At 43.8% G+C, this 22,960-nt stretch overlaps 1 protein-coding gene across 1 annotated transcript in view; it reads right to left on the minus strand.

The window, feature by feature from the left end:
- Window positions 1-9,579: 9,579 nt before the first annotated feature.
- The window catches only part of CLNK (cytokine dependent hematopoietic cell linker), a 256,280-nt gene continuing 242,899 nt past the window's right edge, over window positions 9,580-22,960 (minus strand). The window contains exons 15-16 of the mRNA XM_073648560.1: window positions 19,190-19,345; window positions 9,580-10,330 (exon numbers count right to left, since the gene is read on the minus strand). Coding sequence (XP_073504661.1) covers window positions 10,178-10,330; window positions 19,190-19,345 — 309 coding nt within the window. The 3' untranslated portion in view covers window positions 9,580-10,177. The remainder of the gene's footprint in view (window positions 10,331-19,189; window positions 19,346-22,960) is intronic.

Here is a 22,960-nt window from a genome sequence, read left to right on the forward strand (position 1 = left end):
ATTACGCGGCTGCTGGCATGAGACTTGCCCTCCAATAGATCCTTGTAAATGGATTTAAAGTGTATTAATTCAAATTAGAGAGACAATTTAAATTAAAAAGCTTAGAGCTGCCTCCACCACAGGGGGGCTCGCTCGACCCACCAGCGGACAGGCACCAGTATTGGGAGAGGGGGGCTGGCGGTCAGGGTTCACCGCGGCTCTGGCACAAACCCGGCGACATGGAGGTGGCACGGGCAGGAGCGGACTGAACGTGTCGGCTTCTCACTTTTTGGATTTTAGAAGGGCATGACATGCCTATATCTGTGTCTCCCCCTCCTTTTACTCCTCCACCTCTTTTCTTTTCGCATGACTATATGTACTTGTCACTTTTCCATGTGTTAGTTGTGTCTTCAGAGCAGTTTGTCAGCTTTTGGACACCTTTGAAGGTGTTTTCTATGTGTTTCTATGTGTTTTTGTTTGCCTGCCATTGGTTTTAACGGTGTTCGAAGGTGTTCGACGAACAGTTTGACGAACAGTTCGGCGAACACACGGGTGTTCGACGAACCGAACCGAACTCGAACACTACGGGGGTGGCTCAACACTAGTCATGACTGCGGGGGTATATAACGCCTCGACGCGCGTTTCGCCGCTCCAAACATGGCTTCCTTATATACTGCGGGGCTGCATAACGCTTCCCGACTAAACCGCTAATTTGTCTTTTGGAAGACTTTTTTTTTAGCAGCAATAAATCCAAAAGGACTAATCGCCACACAAATATACAGTATATATTATAGTAATTACATTTATTTCTCATTTATATGAAGGGACAGTACAGAGATGTTTCTATTGATCTTTTTACTCCTAAACCTGCAAACTGAGTCTAGAGGAAAGAAGGTTTTCTCATAACCACAAATGACAATTTTTTAGGACATTTTTCCTCTAATTTGGGGCAATTAGTATCTGCCTCATGCTGATTTTTTTTCCTTCCTTTGGACCAACAATTTACATCATATGTTCAACTTGATGGACTTGTCTTCTTTCAACTTTTAGGCTATGTGCCCACGATGCAGAAATGCTCAGGATTTTTTCCTGAGCGTTTCTGCATCTCCCTGGCAGAAAAAAATGCATGCGGATTGTACATGCGGATTGTACATGCGGATTGTACATGCGGATTGTACATGCGGATTGTACATGCGTTTTCCTGCCAGGGACAAGCGGAAGTGAAGTATTCTTCACTGGCATTTCCGCATGCGGGTTGACAAGCGCTTTCCAAGCGATTTTAGCATCACTTGGAAAGTGCTTGTCAACTTGGTCACAATGGCCGGTTGCATGGATTTATATAGTGTGACCGAGAGAATGTCAAAAAATAAAAAAATAAATGTATACTTACCCTCCGATGGCCCGCGCTGTCTTGCTTCACCGTCCCGGCTGCCGGCAGCGGTGGATTGAAGGACCTGCCGACGTCAGCGTCTCGTGACCCGTCACATGACTCTGACGTCAGCGCAGGTCCTTCATTCCATCGCGAAGTGCCGGGAAGCAAGGAGGAGCGCAGCGCGGGCCGCCAGAAGGTAAGTATATATTTATTTTTTATTTTATTCTTTTTTTACAGCTTTTTTAATGGTACCTGGGTGTGGATGAGACTCTCCTCTCCTCCACACCCGGGTACCATCTGCACATTAGAACGCGCCAATCACGCAAGTACAGATGCAGTCTTGCGGAATTGGCGCGTTCTAATGCAAGTCAATGGCGGCGAAAACACAGCGCTTCCGCAGAATAATTGGTAGTGCTGCGTTTTTTTCCGCAATGATAATCCGCAGCGGAAATTTCTGTAGCATGTGCATAGCACATGCGGATTATCATTGGGGGACATGGCAGGTCTTCTACCATGCGTTTTTTAAGCGTTTCTGCAGCGTTTTTGCTGCTGCAGAAACGCTTAAAAAACGCATAGCGGGCACACAGCCTTAACACCATAAATCTATAAAAAGTTTTAGATCCCATCTTAGTAAGTCAAAGCTAAGGATCACAATGTGTCCGCTTACCATAGGGGTCTGATAGTAGCAGTTGTGTTTGCTACTGTATGTAGAGAGGAATTCTAGATGTGTTTGACTTCTAATCTGTTTTTTGACCCTGAAAGAATCAAAAGTCAACAAATGTAAATCTGCATACCAAAAGGAACTAGCCTCCCAGCAACATGTGAACATTAACTCTCTGGGTCCTGGAAGCTAGAATGCAAGGTTTTTTATGACTTCAGCTACAATCTCTTTGCAGATCTGTTCCCTCCTAAGGCTATGTGCCCATGTAGCAGATTTGATGCAGAAAAAAACACATGCAGATTTACATGCGTTTTTTCTGCCAGAGAGAAGCGTTTTTCCAGCGTTTTTACATGCGTTTTTTCAAGCACTTTTCCAAGCGAGTTTGAGCATCACTTGGAAAACTGCTTGACAAGTTGGTCACACAATATAAATCCATGTAACCGGCATGGATTTATATAGTGTGACCAACTTAGATGCTTTAAATGAAGCATCAATAGTATAAAAAAAAAAAAAAGAATTAAAAAGTTAAAAATAAATAAAACCTGTATACTCATCTCTCCGGTCTCCTCCCGGCGGCGATCCTCTCTCGTCGGCGTCCCGCGGTGTACTGGCAGGACCTGCGGTGATGTCATTTAGTCAGCTGATGGTCACGCAACCATCATCTGACCGCTGACGTCAGAGGTTGCGTGACCATCAGCTGACTAAATGACGTCACCGCAGGTCCTGCCAGTATACCATGGGACGCCGAGAAGAGAGGATCGTCGCCGGGAGCAGACCGGAGAGGTGAGTATACAGGTTTTATTTATTTTTTACTTTTTTATTTCTTTTTTTCACCGCGTGGTAGCCGGGATGAAGAGGAGTTGTAGTCTCCTGTTCATCCTGGGTACCATACGTACCGTGATTACGCTGCAAATTCGTGGCCATTGAATTTAATTGAAACACAGCAAATCCACATATACCTGCAGGTTTGCTGCGTTTCAATGTTCCTCAATGGCCGCGAACTTGCAGCGTAATCGCGGTAGAAATGGTCATGCTGCGTTTTGCAATGCAATGCGAATTCGGAGCGCTAATTAGCGCATCATGTGCACAGCACATCATTGCTTTGCATGGCAGACGGTTTTACAAGCGTTTTCGCTGCCGTAAAAATGCCGCAAAAACGCTACGTGGGCACATGGCCTTAATGTTGTAACTTAAAACACACAACGGAGATTGAATTTGTTTCAATATCTCGCATCTATAAGCAAAAATCATATAACGGAATTACAATTCACTCTAATATTGTAGCTGTTTCCTAAATTATAATCTATACATCAAATTGTTTACCAAAAAGTTTTTGTTTTTTTTAAGATAATGTACAATACAAAGTTATATTGTGGTACCGTGTTAGCCAGAAAAATCTATGTAAATACTTTTATGCCAAAAATGACAAAAGTATTCTTGGGGTGATACCTTTATTGGCTAACCAGAAAAAAATATATATATGCAAGCTTTCAGAGCACAGAGGCTCCTTCTTCAGGCAAGATTACAAATTAATTCACTTAATCCCCAAAGGTCTCATAATAAGGAATCCGACTCAGTATACCTACAATACCCATTTTTCACAGAAACTTTGCTAAAGACCATCTGAGAGACTGCGGAATCACCTCATTGGATTTTTTTTACAACAAGAAGAGGACTATCCATGAGGAGATACCTCCTCTACAGGACCGAATACAAGGACCAGATTCATGGCTAATCAAGGAGGCATTACAGGATTTTTACAAAAAATTGCATCATCACCTTATTATCAATAAGAAAAAGAAACATGACAGACTCAGGAAGAAAGCAGGTCTCAATGTAGTTGAAGGTAAGCCCAATTTACAAAATCATTTTAATACATCGTCCTCTGTTGTGAACCTCTCACAATATGAGCCAAACACAGGAGAAATGAATGTTTTATCAAAGGGACTAACATTCTGTCCTACAAAACAACTTGATAAGGCTCAGTTTTGTAGTGATATCGAGGAATTCTTCTGCAGATTACGGCTTAAAGAATTCTTTCACAACCATGCAGATATCACACCACAAGATAATCTGAACAACACATCAAAAAAGAAAAAGAGGACAAACTGGACCCCCCAACCTGGGCACAACCAAACTCTAGATCACTACATAGACTGTTTCCGTAAAAAAGTTAAATCTGACCTTTTGGACAGACACCACAAAGTGCCACACAATATCAGTATGGAGGAAAGAAAAGCAATACAATCTTTAAAAGCCAACAACAATATCATTATCAAACCAGCAGACAAAGGAGGAGCTGTAGTCATTATGAACATGTCAGCATGTCAGATTACATCCAAGAAGCTCACAGACAACTCTTAAATATAAAATACTACACTCCACTTCAGGAAGATCCCACCAAAAAATACACAGAGGAACTAACACATATCATCAATGGGTTTGATTCTACTTCATCCTCACTACTGGAACTAATACCAGACAATCCCCAAACAGGTACCTTCTACATGTTACCTAAAATACATAAAAAATGTAATCCTGGGAGGCCAATCATTTCTGGCATTGGGATATTAATGGAAAATATCTCAGGCTTGGTGGAGAATATTCTGAAACCCCTGGTGAGATGCACACCCAGCTATATCCAGGACACCACGGATAGTCTCTGCAAACAGTCAGCCCCGGGCCCACTTCCGGAGGACACGATACTAGCCACCATGGATGTAGAGTCTCTCTACTCCAACATTCCTCATGAGGATGGGATTGCAGCATGCAAACGTTTCCTACAAAAAAACTATCTGGCTACAGAACCAACTCTGCAATTCATCAGGTTTGTGCTCCATCACAATTATTTCTCCTTTGGGAACAATTTATACTAACAATGTATGGGTAGCGCCATGGGAAGCAAAATGTCCCCACAATATGCTAACCTATTTATGGCTAAACTAGAGGAGGAGTTTTTGTCATCTTGCTCTATTAAACCCCTAGCATACTTCCGCTACATTGATGATCTGCTAATAATCTGGACAGGCTCAAAAGATGATCCGCTGACCTTCCACGATAACTTCAACAGGTTCCATCCAACCATCAAGCTCACCCTCAACTTCTCAAAATTCCAAATACATTTTCTGGACATGACCATATACATCAAAGACAACACCATACAGACATCAATTTACCATAAGCCCACAGGACGTTCAGCATATCTTAGATGGAAGAGCTTTCATCCAAGACACACAAAAAAATCCATCATATACAGTCTAGCACTGAGGTACATTCGAATCTGTTCAGACAGCAAGGACAGAAAACTGCAACTGCTCTCACTGAGGAATACATTCCTACGGCAAGGAACCATCCACTGGTAATAGATGAACAAATTCACAGAGCTACAAGGATACCAAGAAGTAGCCTCCTGAATTACAGACAAAGGGAGGACAACAACAGGGTACCTCTTATGGTCACATACAACCCCCACATGAACATCCTAAGGAAAATTGGTGCTGATCTCCAACCCATATTCCACAGAGACCACAAACTGAAAGAAATATTCCCAGAACTACCACTTCTCTCCTACAAACAGCCCCCTAACACAAGGAATCTCCTTGTCAGAAGTGTCCTCTCATCACCATCAGTGACGGGCACATTCCCATGTAAAAACAAAAAATGCAACACTTGTACCCACATATTACCATCAAATACAGTCTGCATACCTAACACAAATCAGGACTACAAAATCATGGATGTCTTTTCATGTACATCCTCCAATGTGGTGTACATGATACAATGTACAAGGTCCCAGAAGGAGTTTATATTAGAGAAACTATGCAAAGGCTGCAAATGAGAATGAATTTACACAGACACACAATCAAGAATGAACTGGACACACCTGTGGGAAAACATTTCTCTGGCCGGGGACACTGTATGAAAGATCGAAAAGTTTTAATACTAAAAGGTCACTTCAAGGGCAACAGAGAAAGAAAAATTGGGGAATTCAAATTGATAAGGATATTCAATTCACTGACAACAGGACTAAATATAACACCTGGATTTATGACTCACTACATGGGCACAATTCACACCTCCAGATAATTAAACATTCTCAAGGCCTCTCATTTTGCAACAAAAAAACTAATTTGATCTCCCTAACTTATCAGTAGGAGGCATCACAACTTACACCTCATGAACAAATGTCTTGTTGTAACCTTTCTCAAATGCTGTGCCTTTTGTCTTATGAATTCATTTGTAATCTTGCCTGAAGAAGGAGCCTCTGTGCTCTGAAAGCTTGCATATATACAGTGGTGGCCAAAAGTATTGGCACCCCTGCAATTCTGTCAGATAATACTCAGTTTCTTCCTGAAAATGATTGCAATCACAAATTCTTTGGTATTATTATCTTCATTTAATTTGCTTGCAAGGAAAAAACACAAAAGAGAATGAAGCAAAAATCAACAGGCACCTGCCTGTTACCTGCCGTGCCCGCCAGCCTGCTTACCTATAAGCACCTGTCTGTTACCTGCCCTGCACGCCAGCCTGCCTACCCGGAGCATCCGTCTGGCTATCAGCCGAATCAGCCTGCTTGTCTACCCTGACCACCCGTCAGCCTGCCTGCCGTGCTCATCCGCTGTACCGGTCAGTTCCTGCCATCTGACCCGTAGGAGTCACCTGCTCTCATACAAGGTCGGTCCCAGGGTGGCACCTGGTACCCCTGCTCGGTCCCTCCATGGTTCACGGAGTCGATTGAGCCGCCGTGCGACCTTGGTCAGGCCGAGTAGGTACTTAGTCACACCCCTCTGGTCCCTCCTTGCACCGCAGCACAGAGGTTCCACCACCCGGATCCGTAACATTTGTGAAGTGTTGTTGGGTCTTTATGGACAATACATTTTTATGTCACTATAATACAAGCTGGAATATTACATACCGACTTTTTACCACCATACTATTTCAGTTTAGTACATACTTTCTTTACTCAGCAGAAAAGTATTTAATCTTCATTTTTTAAAAGTCATATACAATATCAGACAGGGAAAACCTTCAATTACACATATGACTTGACACTGTTATGATACTATCTATATAAAAATGTCTACAAACAAAATGCAGAAAAAGTAGGTGTTACTCATCTTTCTAAGCTCCAGGATCGGGCTCAGTGTCCTATTTCCTCGGCGGCTGGCGCACTCTGGTCTTGTTACGACAAATTACAATGGTAGCACAGCGAACACCTCTGATGTCACATGTTAAGGTCATATAAGGCAAGCTCAGACATCAATATGCCGTCTGAGCATTCAAGTAGACTGGTTAGCACTCTCACTGCTGCTACTTCACTAGGCTTTATCATCTGCCTCAGAAATAGCTCCTTACAAACTCAGCTCTGTTACAACTGCTGGGCAATGCTCTATTTACTGAATGATTCTCTTGAAAAACCCTGCTCTGCTACAACTACTGGACTCTGCTATATTGACTATGTGAATCTCCTGACTAACCCAGCTCTGCTACAAATGCTGCATTCTGCTGTATTTAATAAGCGAGTCTCTTGACAAACAGAGCTCTTCTATAATCTCTGGGCTCTGCTACATTCACCAAGTGAGTCTCCCCGCATACCCAACTCTGCTATGCTGCTGGTCTCTGCTATTTCCTTACAAGTTATTCTCATGAGATACCCATCTCTGCTATTCCGCTGGACCCTACAACAGCATCCTACTCTGCTGCATCACTTGCCTGACCTCAGCTTTGCTACATTTTTGAGACTTTTCTACTGATCCATTACCCAATTCTATTTTCATCGATCTTATGCTAAGCTTCTACAACTTCCTTTCCTCCTTTTCCCATCCCACCTTTTGTCACCATTTCCCAGCTGCAATTCAGCCTCTACAATCTCTGCTGCTTCAAGAGTTTACCTTGCTAAGTTCCATCTGCTCATTCACACCAAAGGCTGCTACAATCCACCTCACCAGGTGAGACAACAGGAAGAGAAATAGTCCATAATAATCAGCCATGGCTGCCAAGATATGATATAGAATGGAGATTCTTATCCTGATAAACTATATATATAAAAAAAAAAAATTAACAATAAGGCTGTGTGCCCACGATGCGTTTTTTAAGCATTTCCGCAGCAGCAAAAACGCTACAGAAACGCTTAAAAAATGCATGGTAGAAGGCCTGCCATGTTCCCCAATGATAATCCGCATATGCTGTGCACATGCTGCGGAAATTTCCGCTGCGGATTATCATTGCGGAAAAAAACGCAGCACTACCAATTATTTTGCGGAAGCGCTGCGTTTTCACCGCCATTGACTTACATTGGAACGCATCGATTACGCATCACTGCATATGTAGATGCGCATTCCATGCGTTCCAATGTGCGGATGGTACCCGGGTCTAGAGAAGAAGGGACTCTCCTCCGGACCCGGGTACCATAGAACCTGTAAAAAAAAGAATATAATAAAAAATAAATGTTATATTTACCTTCTGATGGCCCCCGCTGTGCTCATCCTCCCATGCCGGCAGATCGCGGTGGACTGAATGACCTGCGCTGACGTCATAGTCATGTGACGGCAGGTCCTTCAGTGCACCGCGATCTGCCGGCAAGGGAGGACGGAGCGAAGCAAGACTGCGTGGGCCATCGGAAGGTAAGTATAGATTTATTTTTTTATTTTTAACCGTTCTTTGGGGTCACACTATATTAATCCATGCCATTTGCATGGATTTATATAGTGTGGCCAAGTTGACAAGCACTTTACAAGTGATGCTAAAATCGCTTGGAAAGCACTTGACAACCCGCGTGCGGAAATGCATGTGACTAACGCTTCACATCCGCATGTCCCTAGCAGGAAAACGCATGTACAATCCGCATGTACAATCCGCATGCGTTTTTTCTGCCAGGGAGATGCAGAAACGCTCAGGAAAAATCCGGAGCATTTCTGCATCGTGGGCACATAGCCTAAAGATTTGGCTGAGCCATGAAGTACAAATAATCTGTATCAATATTTTTTTCCATTTCTTTGATAGAACAGTCAGCCAGATATGACCACATCAAGTACACGATGGACATTTCACATTGACCTATTCTCTACAGTTGACTCAATTGTCCTATGCACATGGGCAAGGGTTCAACTCATTGGCAATAGTACAAGGACAGCTCCAAGGGGATAATAAAAGGAATATCATCCACATCAAGCAGGGCCCAAGAGGCTTGAATATCAGGATCACAGAAAGATCAGAAGATTGTCCAGTTCTACTCATAGAACCACTTGGCACTGACCTAAATAAATTTTAAGTCCCTCTTCTCTGGTATGTCGGACTACAGTGGTTGAATGGGGACAGAGAAAGAGGATGAAAAAAGTAGTGGCAGCAGTTTAGAACATGGAAATCTTATGCCAGGTTCTACGAGGTTGTCTTCTTCTAAACTCTCATTAGCACTTTTTTTTTCTTATAGTACAGGATAGGGTTGCCAACTTTATTTTTTATTTTTTTCAGGACAGCTTATCAAAAAATCATGGACAACCAATTTTTTCATGGACACATTAGAAAGCCATAATAAATCATTTAGATTATGATACATGTCTGCTGCCCATAATTCTGATAGGAAGACATCAGCTGAATTTTATTTATTTATTTTACTCACTTATATAGCGCTATTAACTCCACAGCATTTTACAGACATTATCATCACTGTCCCCATTGGGGCTCACAATCTTGATTCCCTATCAATATGTCTTTGGAATGAGGGAGGAAACCGGAGAACACAGAGGAAACCCGCGCAAACACAAGGAGAACATATAAACTCCTTACAGATGTTGGTCTTGATGGGTTTTGAATCCAGGACCCCAGCACTGCAAAGGAACACTTCTAACCACTGAGCCACCATGCCGCCAATTCACTGTGAATTGTGAAAGGATGATAATTACAGTCATAATAATCTGTATGAGTTTCTCCAGCCTTAAAATAATCACAGACGCAACAAATTTTTCTTACGGGCAGAGCAAAAAAGTGATACATTTTTATGGACTATCCAGACATTTCTGGATAGTTGTCACCCCTGGTATAGGAGTAAGTCACCTTAACAATCTGCAACTGGAATAAATGGTGCTGGCTGAGTAAAAAAAAAATATATATACACAGTCTATGCTCTGACTTAAAATGTGGCTGCCAAAATGAATTCAATAGGTAAATTAAAGAGATTGTGACGACTTTCTACCACTCATGATTGGTGGTCGGGTCAGAAAACATTGGTGTCCTTGAAAATTACTTGTGGCTCTTCCATCAAGAAGCAGTAGAGGAAAACTTTTATGGAATTCAATAATGTCCTCCACAGAATTAAATTTCTGAAACAAAAACAATTTCTCAATTAAGAATTTAAAGGGGTTGTTCTGGCAAAATTTACATTTTGCCGGTGACTTGGTATATTAAAAAAACAAAAAATATACCGATAATGACCTACCGGCACTTACCTGGTAGGCCGCCTCGTGATTTGTGATTACAGTGGAAGACAGACATAACCGTTCTAGCAGCAGGACTTCTGTAGCATGTGATTGGCTAACATGGTCAGATGACTTCAGGAGCGCATCATCTGTGATGTAAGTGATGATGCCTTGCTGAAGTCACTTGACCATGGCAGCAAATCACAGGTTGCAGCAATTCTGCTGCTGGATCGGTGACGTGACGTCTCCTTTCCAGTGTAAACGCAGCTTACGGAGAACCCTGCGCCGGATCCATGTAAATGCTAGCAGGTGAATATCGCTTTCTTGTAATACACCAAGCCAATGATAAAATTTTAATTCTGCCAGAGCCAACATTTTAATGGTGAAACAATTCAAACAATAGTTAATTTCAGATTTTTCTTCCTAGTTTATAATTTTATGAATTATGTTGATTGCTTGTGTTTTATTAAAGTTTGCAGGGTCCAGTTATAATTTTGAGAGGATGTGGGCTTAATAAATGATAATAGCTAATATACAAAAGAACAAATATTCCTTTATAAATAGGTAAAATATAGTAACAGTAAAAATTGTAGGATTTAATACCTATGTAATAAAATTTAAAAAAAATGTGTTTGCCTTATTTTTATTTATTTTTGTCGCAATTGTGAACTTAACCTTATGTCTGTTGACTCCCACACAAGACCACCGGACTTGGCCAAGCATTCATGTATTCTTAAAAGGAATCTGTCACCAAGTTTTTGCTACCCTATCTGACAGCAGCATGATGTAGTGGCAGAGACCCTGCTTCCAGCGATGTGTCACTTACTCGGCTGCTTGTATACTGTGTGTAAGGAGATAGATAAGAGAAAAGACGAATATAGTTAGTGTCTGAGTAACTGCAAGCAGACACCTCCACTTGCTGGTCAAAGGCCATAAAGAAAGTGAAAGTAGAAATAAATGTATTCGTAGGAACTCAAGAGTGAAGTACATGTTCCCACAGGGAGGAGATTGGAGAAGAAACCGGGTCAGATGACAGTTGTTTCGCAGTTACTAAATATAAAAGGCCATGCCGAGAAGGGGCAGTTGGCGCCAGAGCCTTTACCAGGCATGTTGTGTGGCCACGAAGTGGGCTTACAGCCACCATCACCTCAGAAGGGTCTGAGAGCGGTCAAATCCCGGAGAAGGCCTGAGCTAAGAGGAAAATTGGTGACCTGAGCTGAAGAAGATAGGTGACCTGAGCTGAGGAAGATCGGTGACCTGAGCTGAGAGGAAGATCAGTGACTTGAACTGAGAGGAAGATCGGTGACGTGAGCTGAGAGGAAGATTGGTGACCTCAGCTGAGAAAAAGATCGGTGACTTCAGCTGAGAGGAAGATCGGTGACCTAAGCTGAGAGGAAGATCAGTGCCCTGAGCTGAGAGGAAGATCGGTAACCTGAGCTGAGAGGAAGATCGATAACCTGAGCTGAAAGGAAGATCGGTAACCTGAACTGAAAGGGAGATCCCTAACCAGAGCTGAGAGGAAGACCATGACCCACGCCAGAAGAAGACTGTGACCAATGCAAAACCAGGCTCCAGAGACAATCCGGCTGTAGCAGAGAACCCTTTCTAAGGGCCTTTATTCTGGCGTAGACATATGGTACAGGGTGTGGGCCAGTGGGAGCGAATATGGCCAGTGTGACGAGCACACTGTATACCCAGTGACTCACAAGGACTCAAGGACTTGTGGCCAGTGTAACGAGCAGAGTCGCTTAAAGAGAATAAGACAGTGACGGGCCTAGTACTGAGAGTGATGCCCGTTAAGCTGAAACATTAAAGGGGGGTTCCTATCTCCAAGATTCTATCCCAATATGTAGTAGGTGTAATAATAATAATAATAATATTATCAAATACCTCCAATTAGATATGTAGTATAGTTTTTTTGATTCATTATGTCTCTATCCTCATGTGCAGGCATTGCAAGACCTTAGGTTTCCATGGTTACATCCACTGACAAAGTGACAGTTAGCTAGTTGCTAGTAGTTGTAACCATGAATAACTAAGGTCCTGCAATGCCTGCACATGAGGATAGAGACATAGCGAATCAAAAAACTATACTAAAAAAAAAAAAACTATAATATTATTCTTCTTATTATTATTACATCTACTACATATTGGGATAGGATCTTCGAGATGGGAATACCCCTTTAAGGCTAAGAATTACTGCGCAACTGTCATTTATCTGCTAGATAATAAGGACAGTGTACATAAATAGAACGTGGAATAGATATCATATTTAGTCTCATCGCTGTGTTCTGATATTGTCATAAAATACTGTATTGACCTTGCTACTGTTACCCCTAATACTGTATATAGTGCTTACTTGCATATATACAGGTGCATCTCACTAAATTAGAATATCATCAAAAAGTTAATTTATTTCAGTTCTTCAATACAAAAAGTGAAACTCATATATTATATACTGTAGAGTCATTACAAACAGAGTGATCTATTTCAAGTGTTTATTTCTGTTAATGTTGATGATTATGGCTTACAGCCAATGAAAACACAAAAGTCATTACCTCAGTAAATTAAAATAATTAACAAAAACACCTGCAAATGCTTTCTAAGTGTTTAAAAAGCTCCCTTATTCTGTTTCAGTAGGGTCCACAATCATGGGGAAGACTGCTGACTTGACAGATGTCCAGAAGGCAGTCATTGACCCACTCCACAAGGTCCCAGAGTTCCAATTTTCATTTGGAAATCAAGGTCCCAGAGTCTGGAGAAAGAGTGGAGAGGCCACAATCCAAGCTGCTTGAGGTCTAGTGTGCAGTTTCCACAATCAGTGATGGTTTGGGGAGCCATGTCATCTGCTGGTGTAGGTCCACTGTGTTTTATCAAGACCAAAGTCAGCGCAGCCGTCTATCAGGAAATTTTAGAGCACTTCATGCTTCTCTCTGCCGACAAGCTTTTTGGAGATGGAAATGTCATTCTCCAGCAGGACTTGGCACCTGTCCACACTGCCAAGAGTACCAATACCTGGTTTAAAAACAACAGTATAACTGTGCTTGATTGGCAGCAAACTCGCCTGACCTTAACCCTATAGAGAATCTATGGGGTATTGTCAAGAGGAAGATGAGAGACACCAGACCCAACAATGCAGACGAGCTGAAGGCTGCTATCAAAGCCACCTGGGCTCCATAACACCTCAACAGAGCCACAGGCTGATCGCCTCCATGCCACGCCGCATTGATGCAGTAATTGATGCAAAAGGAGCCTGACCAAGTATTGAGGGCATTTACTGAACATACATTTCAGTAGGACAACATTTTGGATTTTAAAAACATTTTTCAAGCTGCTGTTATAAAGTATTCTAATTTACTGAGATAATGACTTTTGTGTTGTCATTGGCTGTAAGCCATAATCATCAACATTAACAGAAATAAACACTTGAAATAGATCACTCTGTGTGTAATAACTCTATATAATATATGAGTTTCACTTTTTGTATTGAAGAACTGAAATAAACTAACTTTTTGATGATATTCTAACTTAGTGATTTTATATATACTTGTGGACAGGCAGAAATCTGCCAGTATTGGGGGAGTAGTTAAATTACCTGGCAGCAGGCCAAGCAGCCCTCTAGTGATGATCTCCTGCAGATAAAATAATGATTTTTATAAAACTTACATTAACCCCTTAATAACATCTGACGTACTAATACGCGTCTGTGCCCTGGGACTTAAGAGCCAGACCCGTATTAGTACGTCATCGCGATCGCGCGCGCACACAGGCTGTGCAGGCGCGATCGCCGCCGGGTGTCAGCTGATTGTCACAGCTGACACCCAGTACTATGTGCAGGGAGCGGTCCTGCACCGCTCCCAGCACATTAACCCCCGCGATGCTGCGATCGAAGTCGATCGAAGTCGATCGCGGCATTGCGGGGGCAAGGGGAGGTGATCGGCGATACTCACCTCCTCTTCCGGCTTCCAGCGCAGTCTGCAAAGGCTTCCCGGGTGTTGCCATGACGACCCGATGTCGTCATGACAACATCCGGGTCACCAGAGAGCAGGAAGATTGCTTGGACATGCGCAGTGCATCTCCAAGCAATCTTCACACTGTGCATTTCTGACAGCCTTCATGGCATAGGGATGGTGCTCCATTCCTGTGCCATGCAGGCGATCAGAAAAAAAAAAGTGAAAGTCCCAGAGTGGGACAAAGTAATAAAGTGCATAAACTGTGTGAAAGTGGAAAAAAAAAAAAAAATGTGCAAAAATATTATAAAAAAAGAAAAAAAATAATACACCAAAAATAAAAATATAATGTACCCATCAATAAATATTATTATAAAAAAAATTAAAAAAAAACAATAAAAGTACACATATTTGGTATCGCCGCGTCCGGAAAAACCTGACCTATAAAACTAGTTAACCCCTTCAGTGAATACTGTAAAAAAAAAAAAAAAAAAAACGAAGCAAAAAACAATGCTTTATCACCATACCGCCAAACAAAAAGTGGAATAACACGCGATCAAAAAGACGCATATAAATAAAAATGATACCGCTGAAAACGTCATCTTGTCCCGCAAAAAACAAGCCACAATACAGCTCCATCAGCCGAAAAATAAAAAAGTTATAGCTCTCAGAATAAAGCGATACTAAAAAATATTTTTTTCTATAAAATAGCTTTTATTGTGTATAAGCGCCAAAACATAGAAAAATGATACAAATGTGGTACCGCTGTAAACGTACTGACCCGAAGAATAAAGCTACCTCATCAATTTTACCACACGCGGAACAGAATTAAAAAAAAAAAAAAAAAAAAACAATTCCTGAATTGTTGGTTTTTGTTTATTCTGCCTCCCAAAAATCGGAATAGAAAGCGATCAAAAAATGTCACGTGCCTGAAAATGGCACCAATAACAACATCAAGTCATCCCGCAAAAAACGAGCCGTCACATGACTGTCTGCCAAAATCTGGAAAAATTATAGCTCTCAAAATATGGCGATGCAAACACTAGATTTTACAAAAAATGCGTCTTTTAGTGTGTGACAGCTGTCAGTCATAAAAACCCCATATGATTCTGGCATTGCTGTAATCACACCGACCTGAAGAATAAAGTCGTCTAATCACTTATACCGCACAAGGAACGGCGTCAAAAATAAACTCTTGGGTTAGGATTGGGCTAGGGTTAGGGCTGGGTTTGGGGCTAGGGTTGTGCTGGGGCTAGGGTTGTGCTGGGGCTAGGGTTGTGCTGGGGCTAGGGTTGTGCTAGGGTTAGGGCTGGGGTTGGGATTGTTTTCAAAAGTAAGAAAAAAAGATGACGATATGGCGACTAGTGTTGAGAGCAAGTGCTCGCTACTTGAGTTTGCATCGGGTGCTCTGGTATGCATTGAGTATCGTGGGTATTTGAGTGACATGCTCGAGTCTCTGACCTATATGTTTCGCGGCCAAAAAACTTTACGGGGATTGCCTGCCATGCACGAGCGATCCCCGCATGTTTTTTTTTGGGTGTCTAATAACCGTGAAACATGCGGAGCAAGGACTCGAGCATGTCACTCGAGCACACGCTGTACATGGTGCATACCTGAGTACCCGATGCAAACTCAAGTAGCGAGCACTTGCGCTCAAGAATAATGACAACTTATTCAATATGATGACCTAATGTAAACAAATTCTGTGCCGTACCTCTGGGTTCAAAATGTTCACTATACACCTTAATAAAATCCTTGAGGGGTATAGTTTCCAAAATGGGGACACTTGTGGGGGAGCTCCACTGTTTAGGCACATCACGGGCTCTCCAAACGCGACATGGTGTCCGCTAACAAATTGAATGGAAAATCGGCTCAAATTGTTAGCGGACGCCATGTTGCGTTTGGAGAGCCCCTGTGTGCCCAAACATTGGAGCTCCCCCACAAGTGACCCCATTTTGGAAACTAGACCCCCCCAAGGCACCTATCTAGATGCATAGTGAGCACTTGGAATCCCCAGGTGCTTCACAAATTGATTCGTAAAAATGAAAAAGTGAAAAAAAAAACACTTTTTCATTTTTATGAATCAATTTGTGAAGCACCTGGGGTTCCAAGTGCTCACTATGAATCTAGATAGGTGCCTTGGGGGGTCTAGTTTCCAAAATGGGGTCACTTGTGGGGGAGCTCCAATGTTTGGGCACGCAGGGACTCTCTAAATGCAACATGGTATCCGCTAACAAATTGAATGGAAAATCGGCTCAAATTGTTAGCGGACACCACATTGCGTTTGGAGAGCCCCTCTGTGCCCAAACTTTGGAGCTCCCCCACAAGTGACCCCATTTTGGAAACAAGACCCCCAAAGGCACCTTTCTAGATGCATAGTGAGCACTTGGAACCCCCAGGTGCATCACAAATTGATTCGTAATAATGAAAAAGTGAAAAAAAAAACACTTTTTCATTTTTATGAATCAATTTGTGAAGCACCTGGGGTTCCAAGTGCTCACTATGAATCTAGATAGGTGCCTTGGGGGGTCTAGTTTCCAAAATGGGGTCACTTGTGGGGGAGCTCCAATGTTTGGGCACACAGGGACTCTCCAAATGCAACATGATATCCGCTAACAAATTGTCGGCTCAAATTGTTAGCGGATATCATGTTGCATTTGGAGAGTCCCTGTGTGCCCAAACATTGGAGCTCCCCCACAAGTGACCCCATTTGGAAACTAGACCCCCCAAGGCACCTATCTAGATGCATAGTGAGCACTTGGAACCCCAGGTGCTTCACAAATTGATTCATAAAAATGAAAAAGTGTTTTTTTTTTCACTTTTTCATTATTACGAATCAATTTGTGAAGCACCTGGGGGTTCCAAGTGCTCACTATGCATCTAGAAAGGTGCCTTGGGGGGTCTAGTTTCCAAAATGGGGTCACTTGTGGGGGAGCTCCAATGTTTGGGCACACAGGGACTCTCCAAATGCAACATGATATCCGCTAACAAATTGTCGGCTCAAATTGTTAGCGGATATCATGTTGCATTTGGAGAGTCCCTGTGTGCCCAAACATTGGAGCTCCCCCACAAGTGACCCCATTTTGGAAACTAGACCCCCCAAGGCACCTATCTAGATGCATAGTGAGCACTTGGAACCCCAGGTGCTTCACAAATTGATTCATAAAAATGAAAAAGTGTTTTTTTTTTCACTTTTTCATTATTACGAATCAATTTGTGAAGCACCTGGGGGTTCCAAGTGCTCACTATGCATCTAGAAAGGTGCCTTGGGGGGTCTAGTTTCCAAAATGGGGTCAATTGTGGGGGAGCTCCAAAGTTTGGGCACAGAGGGGCTCTCCAAACGCAATGTGGTGTCCGCTAACAATTTGAGCCGATTTTCCATTCAATTTGTTAGCGGATACCATGTTGCATTTAGAGAGTCCCTGTGTGCCCAAACATTGGAGCTCCCCCACAAGTGACCCCATTTTGGAAACTAGACCCCCCAAGGCACCTATCTAGATGCATAGTGAGCACTTGGAACCCATAGGTGCTTCACAAATTGATTCGTAAAAATGAAAAAGTGTTTTTTTTTTCACTTTTTCATTATTACGAATCAATTTGTGAAGCACCTGGGGGTTCCAAGTGCTCACTATGCATCTAGCAAGATGCCTTGGGGGGTCTAGTTTCCAAAATGGGGTCACTTGTGGGGGAGCTCCAAAGTTTGGGCACAGAGGGGCTCTCCAAACGCAATGTGGTGTCCGCTAATTATTCAAGCAAATTTTACAATCAAAAAGTCAAATGGCGCTCCTTCCCTTCCGAGCCCTACAGTGCGCCCAAACAGTGTTTTTTCCCCAAATATTGGGTATCTGCGTGCCCAGGGGAAATTGCACAACAAATTTTGCGGTCCATTTTTTCTTGTTACCCCTGTGAAAATAAAAAAAATTGGGTCTAAAGTAACATTTTTGTGAAAAAAGTTAAATGTTCATTTTTTTCTTCCACATTCAAAAAATTCCTATGAAGCACCTGAAGGGTTAATAAAGTTCTTGAATGTGGTTTTGAGCACCTTGAGGGGTGAAGTTTTTAGAATGGTGTCACTTTTGCGTATTTTCTGTCATAAAGACCTCTCAAAGTGACTTCAAATGTGATGTGGTCCCTAAAAAAATGGTTTTGTAAATTTTGTTGGAAAAATGAGAAATCGCTGGTCAACTTTTAACCCTTATAGCTCCCTAACAAAAAAAAATTTTGGTTCCAAAATTGTGCTGATGTAAAGTAGACATGTGGGAAATGTTATTTATTAACTCTTTTGTGTGACATATCGCTCTGATTTCAGGGCTTAAAAATTCAAATTTTGAAAATTGCAAAATTTTCAAAATTTTCGCCAAATTTCCATTTTTTTCACAAATAAACGCAAGTGATATCGAAAAAAATTTTCTAAAATCATGAAGTACAATATGTCACGAAAAAACATTCTCAGAATCAGGGGGATCCGTTGAAGCGTTCCAGAGTAATTACCTCATAAAGTGACAGTGGTCAGAATTGTAAAAATTGGCCCGGTCATTAACGTGCAAACCACCCGCGGGGCTTAAGGGGTTAAGGAGCCCAGTAAGTGATATATCGCTGAAATCAGTGTCTCTGCTCCTACATTATGCTGCTCTCAAATTAAGTAGCAAATTCCAGAGGACTGACATACTAAATGTTCATTACCTACACTATAGCAATTAAAGTGTAGATATGGGGCTCTGTTACCTAAATTTGCATTGGGGCACAATGGCACTAGCCTTGTAGAAGATGAATGGTGAAACCTGAGTTAAGACCCCTGGGATTAGTTGCTTACATAGTTTCCTCTGCGTCCGGTGCCCAGCGCATATTGCCGAGTGTCTTCCAGGTAACGTATCTTAATGTGATACACTTTATTATCATGATAGACTGATAAAACATAGGGCTCACTAGAAGTTCCGTGACTGTTGTCCCTCACCAAGAATGCCCCGTCCTGCAACAACAAAGCAAGTCACGAGTTATCTAGTGCACATCAGAATGTCACATTTTACAAAAAACAACAACAAAAAAAACCCCATAAATATCCCTTACATAGGTATTTAATATGGGAAATGTGTGCACTATATCTATTAATTCACCAATGATATAAATGTTTGCCTTACGGCAGTTAAGGAAGCATGAAGTCCTAGTGTTACACATCTAAGGGCCGCCTGTAACTACCACAGTGGGGGCAGCAGTTTAGAGGGGTATGCTCAAGTCTGAAAGTTATGAAGAACCAGCAGTCGGAACCCCAGCAAACGGGAAGTTATTCTGAGGATTGGGTATAACTTTCAAACTTGATAATTGTTGGCATATGCAACAGATTAGGACGCCATTTATTTTGCAGATGGAAGCAAAATAACCGCAGAAGGTCTCGGACAAGGTATGCTAAATTGTTCAAACAAGTTCGGACAAGATTCAAAGATACTTGTACAGGATGTGTTGTATGTTCCAAAATTGGAAGGCGGATTATTATCTGTGAAACGTTTAACAGCAAAAGGACTTACAGTAAAATTCAAAGACAATGCAATGCAATTATTGCAGGAAACAAGGTAATAACCAAAGTCAAGGCAGATGAACAATTACAGTTAGGTCCATATATATTTGAACAGAGACAACATTTTTCTAATTTTGGTTCTAGACATTACCACAATGAATTTTAAACAAAACAATTCAGATGCAGTTGAAGTTCAGACTTTCAGCTTTCATTTGAGAGTATCCACATTAAAACTGGATGAAGGGTTTAGGAGTTTCAGCTCCTTAACATGTGCCACCCTGTTTTTAAAGGGACCAAAAGTAATTGGACAGATTAAATAATTGTAAATAAAATGTTCATTTCTAGTATTTGGATGAAAACCCTTTGTTGGCAATGACTGCCTGAAGTCTTGAACTCATGGACATCACCAGACGCTGTGTTTCCTCCTTTTTGATGCTCTGCCAGGCCTTCACTGCGGTGGTGTAGCGCTGGCGTCCCTGCCCTCTGCTAGGCAGGGACGCTGCTCCCCTCACCGCTCTGCTCCGTGCCCGGCGTCCTCTCCCCGCTCTGCTGTCAGCGCGCGCTCCTTCCCGGCGTCCTCCTCCCGCTCTGCTCTCAGCGCGCGCTCCTTCCCGGCCCCTGTGCTTAGGGCGCGCGCGCGCTCCCCTCCTCTTAAAGGGGCCGCGCGCGCCGTCCTAAGGAGTCCCCGGCCAATGGCCGGAGGACTTCATCATATATAAGGCACCTCCTCCAAAATGGAGGTGCCCGAGCAATGTTGTTTGCACCTGTGTCTCACCTGTGCTTCAGCCCTCAGGTCCCGTTGCCAGTTACCTGCCAGTTACCTGCCAGTTTCCTGCCAGTTTCCTGCTAGTTACCTGCCTGATTCCTGCCTGAATACTTGTTACCTGCCTGCCTGCCTGAGGTCCGACGGTCTGCCTTACAACTCCAGTCAGTCTGTCTAAGGACCAACTTGTCCGCTCACCTGGGAGCGCACATCAGCTACCTGCCTGCTTGCCTGAGGTCCGACGGTCTGCCTTACAACTCCGGTCAGTCTGTCTATGGACCAGCTTGCCCGCTCACCTGGGAGCGCTTCTCCGTTACCTGCCTGCTTGCCAGCCCGGAGGCTCCGTTGTCACGTGCTGTGACCACCAGCTATCTCAGAGACTCTTGCCAGCTCACCTGGGAGCGCATCTCCGTTACCTGCCTGCTTGCCAGCCCGGAGGTCCCGTTGTCACGTGCGGTGACCACCAGCTATTCCAGAGACTCTTGCCCGCTCACCTGGGAGCGCTTCTCCGTTACCTACCTGCCTGCCAGCCCGGAGGTTCCGCCGTCACGTGCCGTGACCACCTGCTATTCCAGAGACTCTCGCTTGCTCACCTGGGAGCACACATCTACTATCTGCCTGCTAGCCAACCCGGAGGCTCCGCCATCACAGGTCGTACCTACCCCTTACCCAGAGACTGCCCTGATCACTTGCCGTAACTCCCTGTCCGTTCACCCAGAGACTGCCACCCGCTCCCTTACAAGGGCCGCCCCCTTGTATAGTAGCTCAGAGGTTCCGCCTCCCGGACCCGTTACAGTTTGCTCGGGCCATGGAACCCGGTGGCACCCAAGCTCCCTCGCTCTCGGACCTCTGTCTTGAACTGTCCCGTCAGAGGTCCCAACAGGAGGCCATCCTGGGTCACCTGCGGAATGTTAATACTCGCCTGAACACTCTGTCTGATCCACCAACAACCTCCGCCAGTGCCATATCTTGCAATCCGGCAGCTCCGCTGCCCACTAATACTATGGTATCCTACCCCGGACCCCGGCTCTCTGCACCTCCTCGCTTCGGAGGCGACCCCGTCCAGGCTCGGGGCTTCATAAATCAGTGCACCCTGCACTTTGAACTTTTGTCCCATCAGTTTAATTCCGACCGGGCCAAAATTGCCTTTATCATGTCCCATCTCACCGGGGAGGCCCTGGCCTGGCTAAATCCTCTATGGGAGAGAGGAGACCCCCTGGTGTCCAACTTGCCTGCTTTTCTCTCGGCTTTCCGGAAAGTCTTCGACGAACCCGGACGGAAGACCTCATCCGCATCCTCTCTGCTACGCCTCCGTCAGGAGGGTCTCACCGTGGGCCAATATGCCATACGGTTCCGCACCCTTGCCTCGGAGCTGGCCTGGGATAACGACGCTCTGGTATCCGTCTTCTGGGAGGGTCTGTCCGGTTGTATTAAAGATGAACTTGCTGGTCGGGACATTCCTACCTCTCTCGATGATCTAATAACCCTTGCCACCCGGATTGACCTACGGTTCCAGGAGCGTGCCAAAGAGGTCACCCGTGAGAGAAGGATTCCACATTTAGCTCCTACTTTCCAGAGACCCGTCATTCCCTCCATCTCTCCCCAGGTACACTCTCCTGAGCCTATGCAGGTCGACCAGACCAAGATGGTCAAAACCCGTCAGGACTCACGCCGTGCCGAGGGGAGCTGCTTCTACTGTGGCAGTAAGGAGCACCGGATCCGTGCCTGCCCGGAGAGGTCGGGAAACGCCTGTGTCTAGGTTCGCTCAGAGAGGTCCACCTAGACAAGAATAAATCCTCTCCATCCCTGCTGTTGTCAGTTTCGATCATCTACGGGGAGAACCGTTATTTCGAACTAGCCCAACTTGACTCTGGAGCAGCCGGGAACCTTATTTCACAGTCCCTGGTTGAAAAATACCGCATCCCCACCAAACCTCTGGCTGTACCCTTGTCTGTCGCTGCCGTGGATGGGGGCCTCTTACCTCGCCCCATTCAACTCATCACCGAATCCATTACCCTGCAGGTGGGAATGCTGCATTCTGAAAGTATCTCCTTTCATGTTCTGCCTGGACTCTCTCACGCCCTCTTGCTAGGTCTGCCCTGGCTCCAGAGACATGCACCCGTGCTAGACTGGCAAACCGGAGAGGTCCTTCGCTGGGGACAAGACTGTCATAAAACCTGCCTGGTTCCCGTCCATCCCGTCCGTCCCTCTCCTACCCCAGCTAATCTACCTGGACTTCCGATTCCTTATTGGTCTTATGCAGATGTCTTTAATAAAAAGGAGGCAGAGACATTACCACCACATAGACC

The sequence above is a fragment of the Phyllobates terribilis genome, unplaced genomic scaffold (genome assembly GCF_046119375.1).
Source record: "Phyllobates terribilis strain yellow unplaced genomic scaffold, ASM4611937v1 Scaffold_1__5_contigs__length_1240528914, whole genome shotgun sequence".
NCBI lineage: Eukaryota > Metazoa > Chordata > Amphibia > Anura > Dendrobatidae > Phyllobates > Phyllobates terribilis.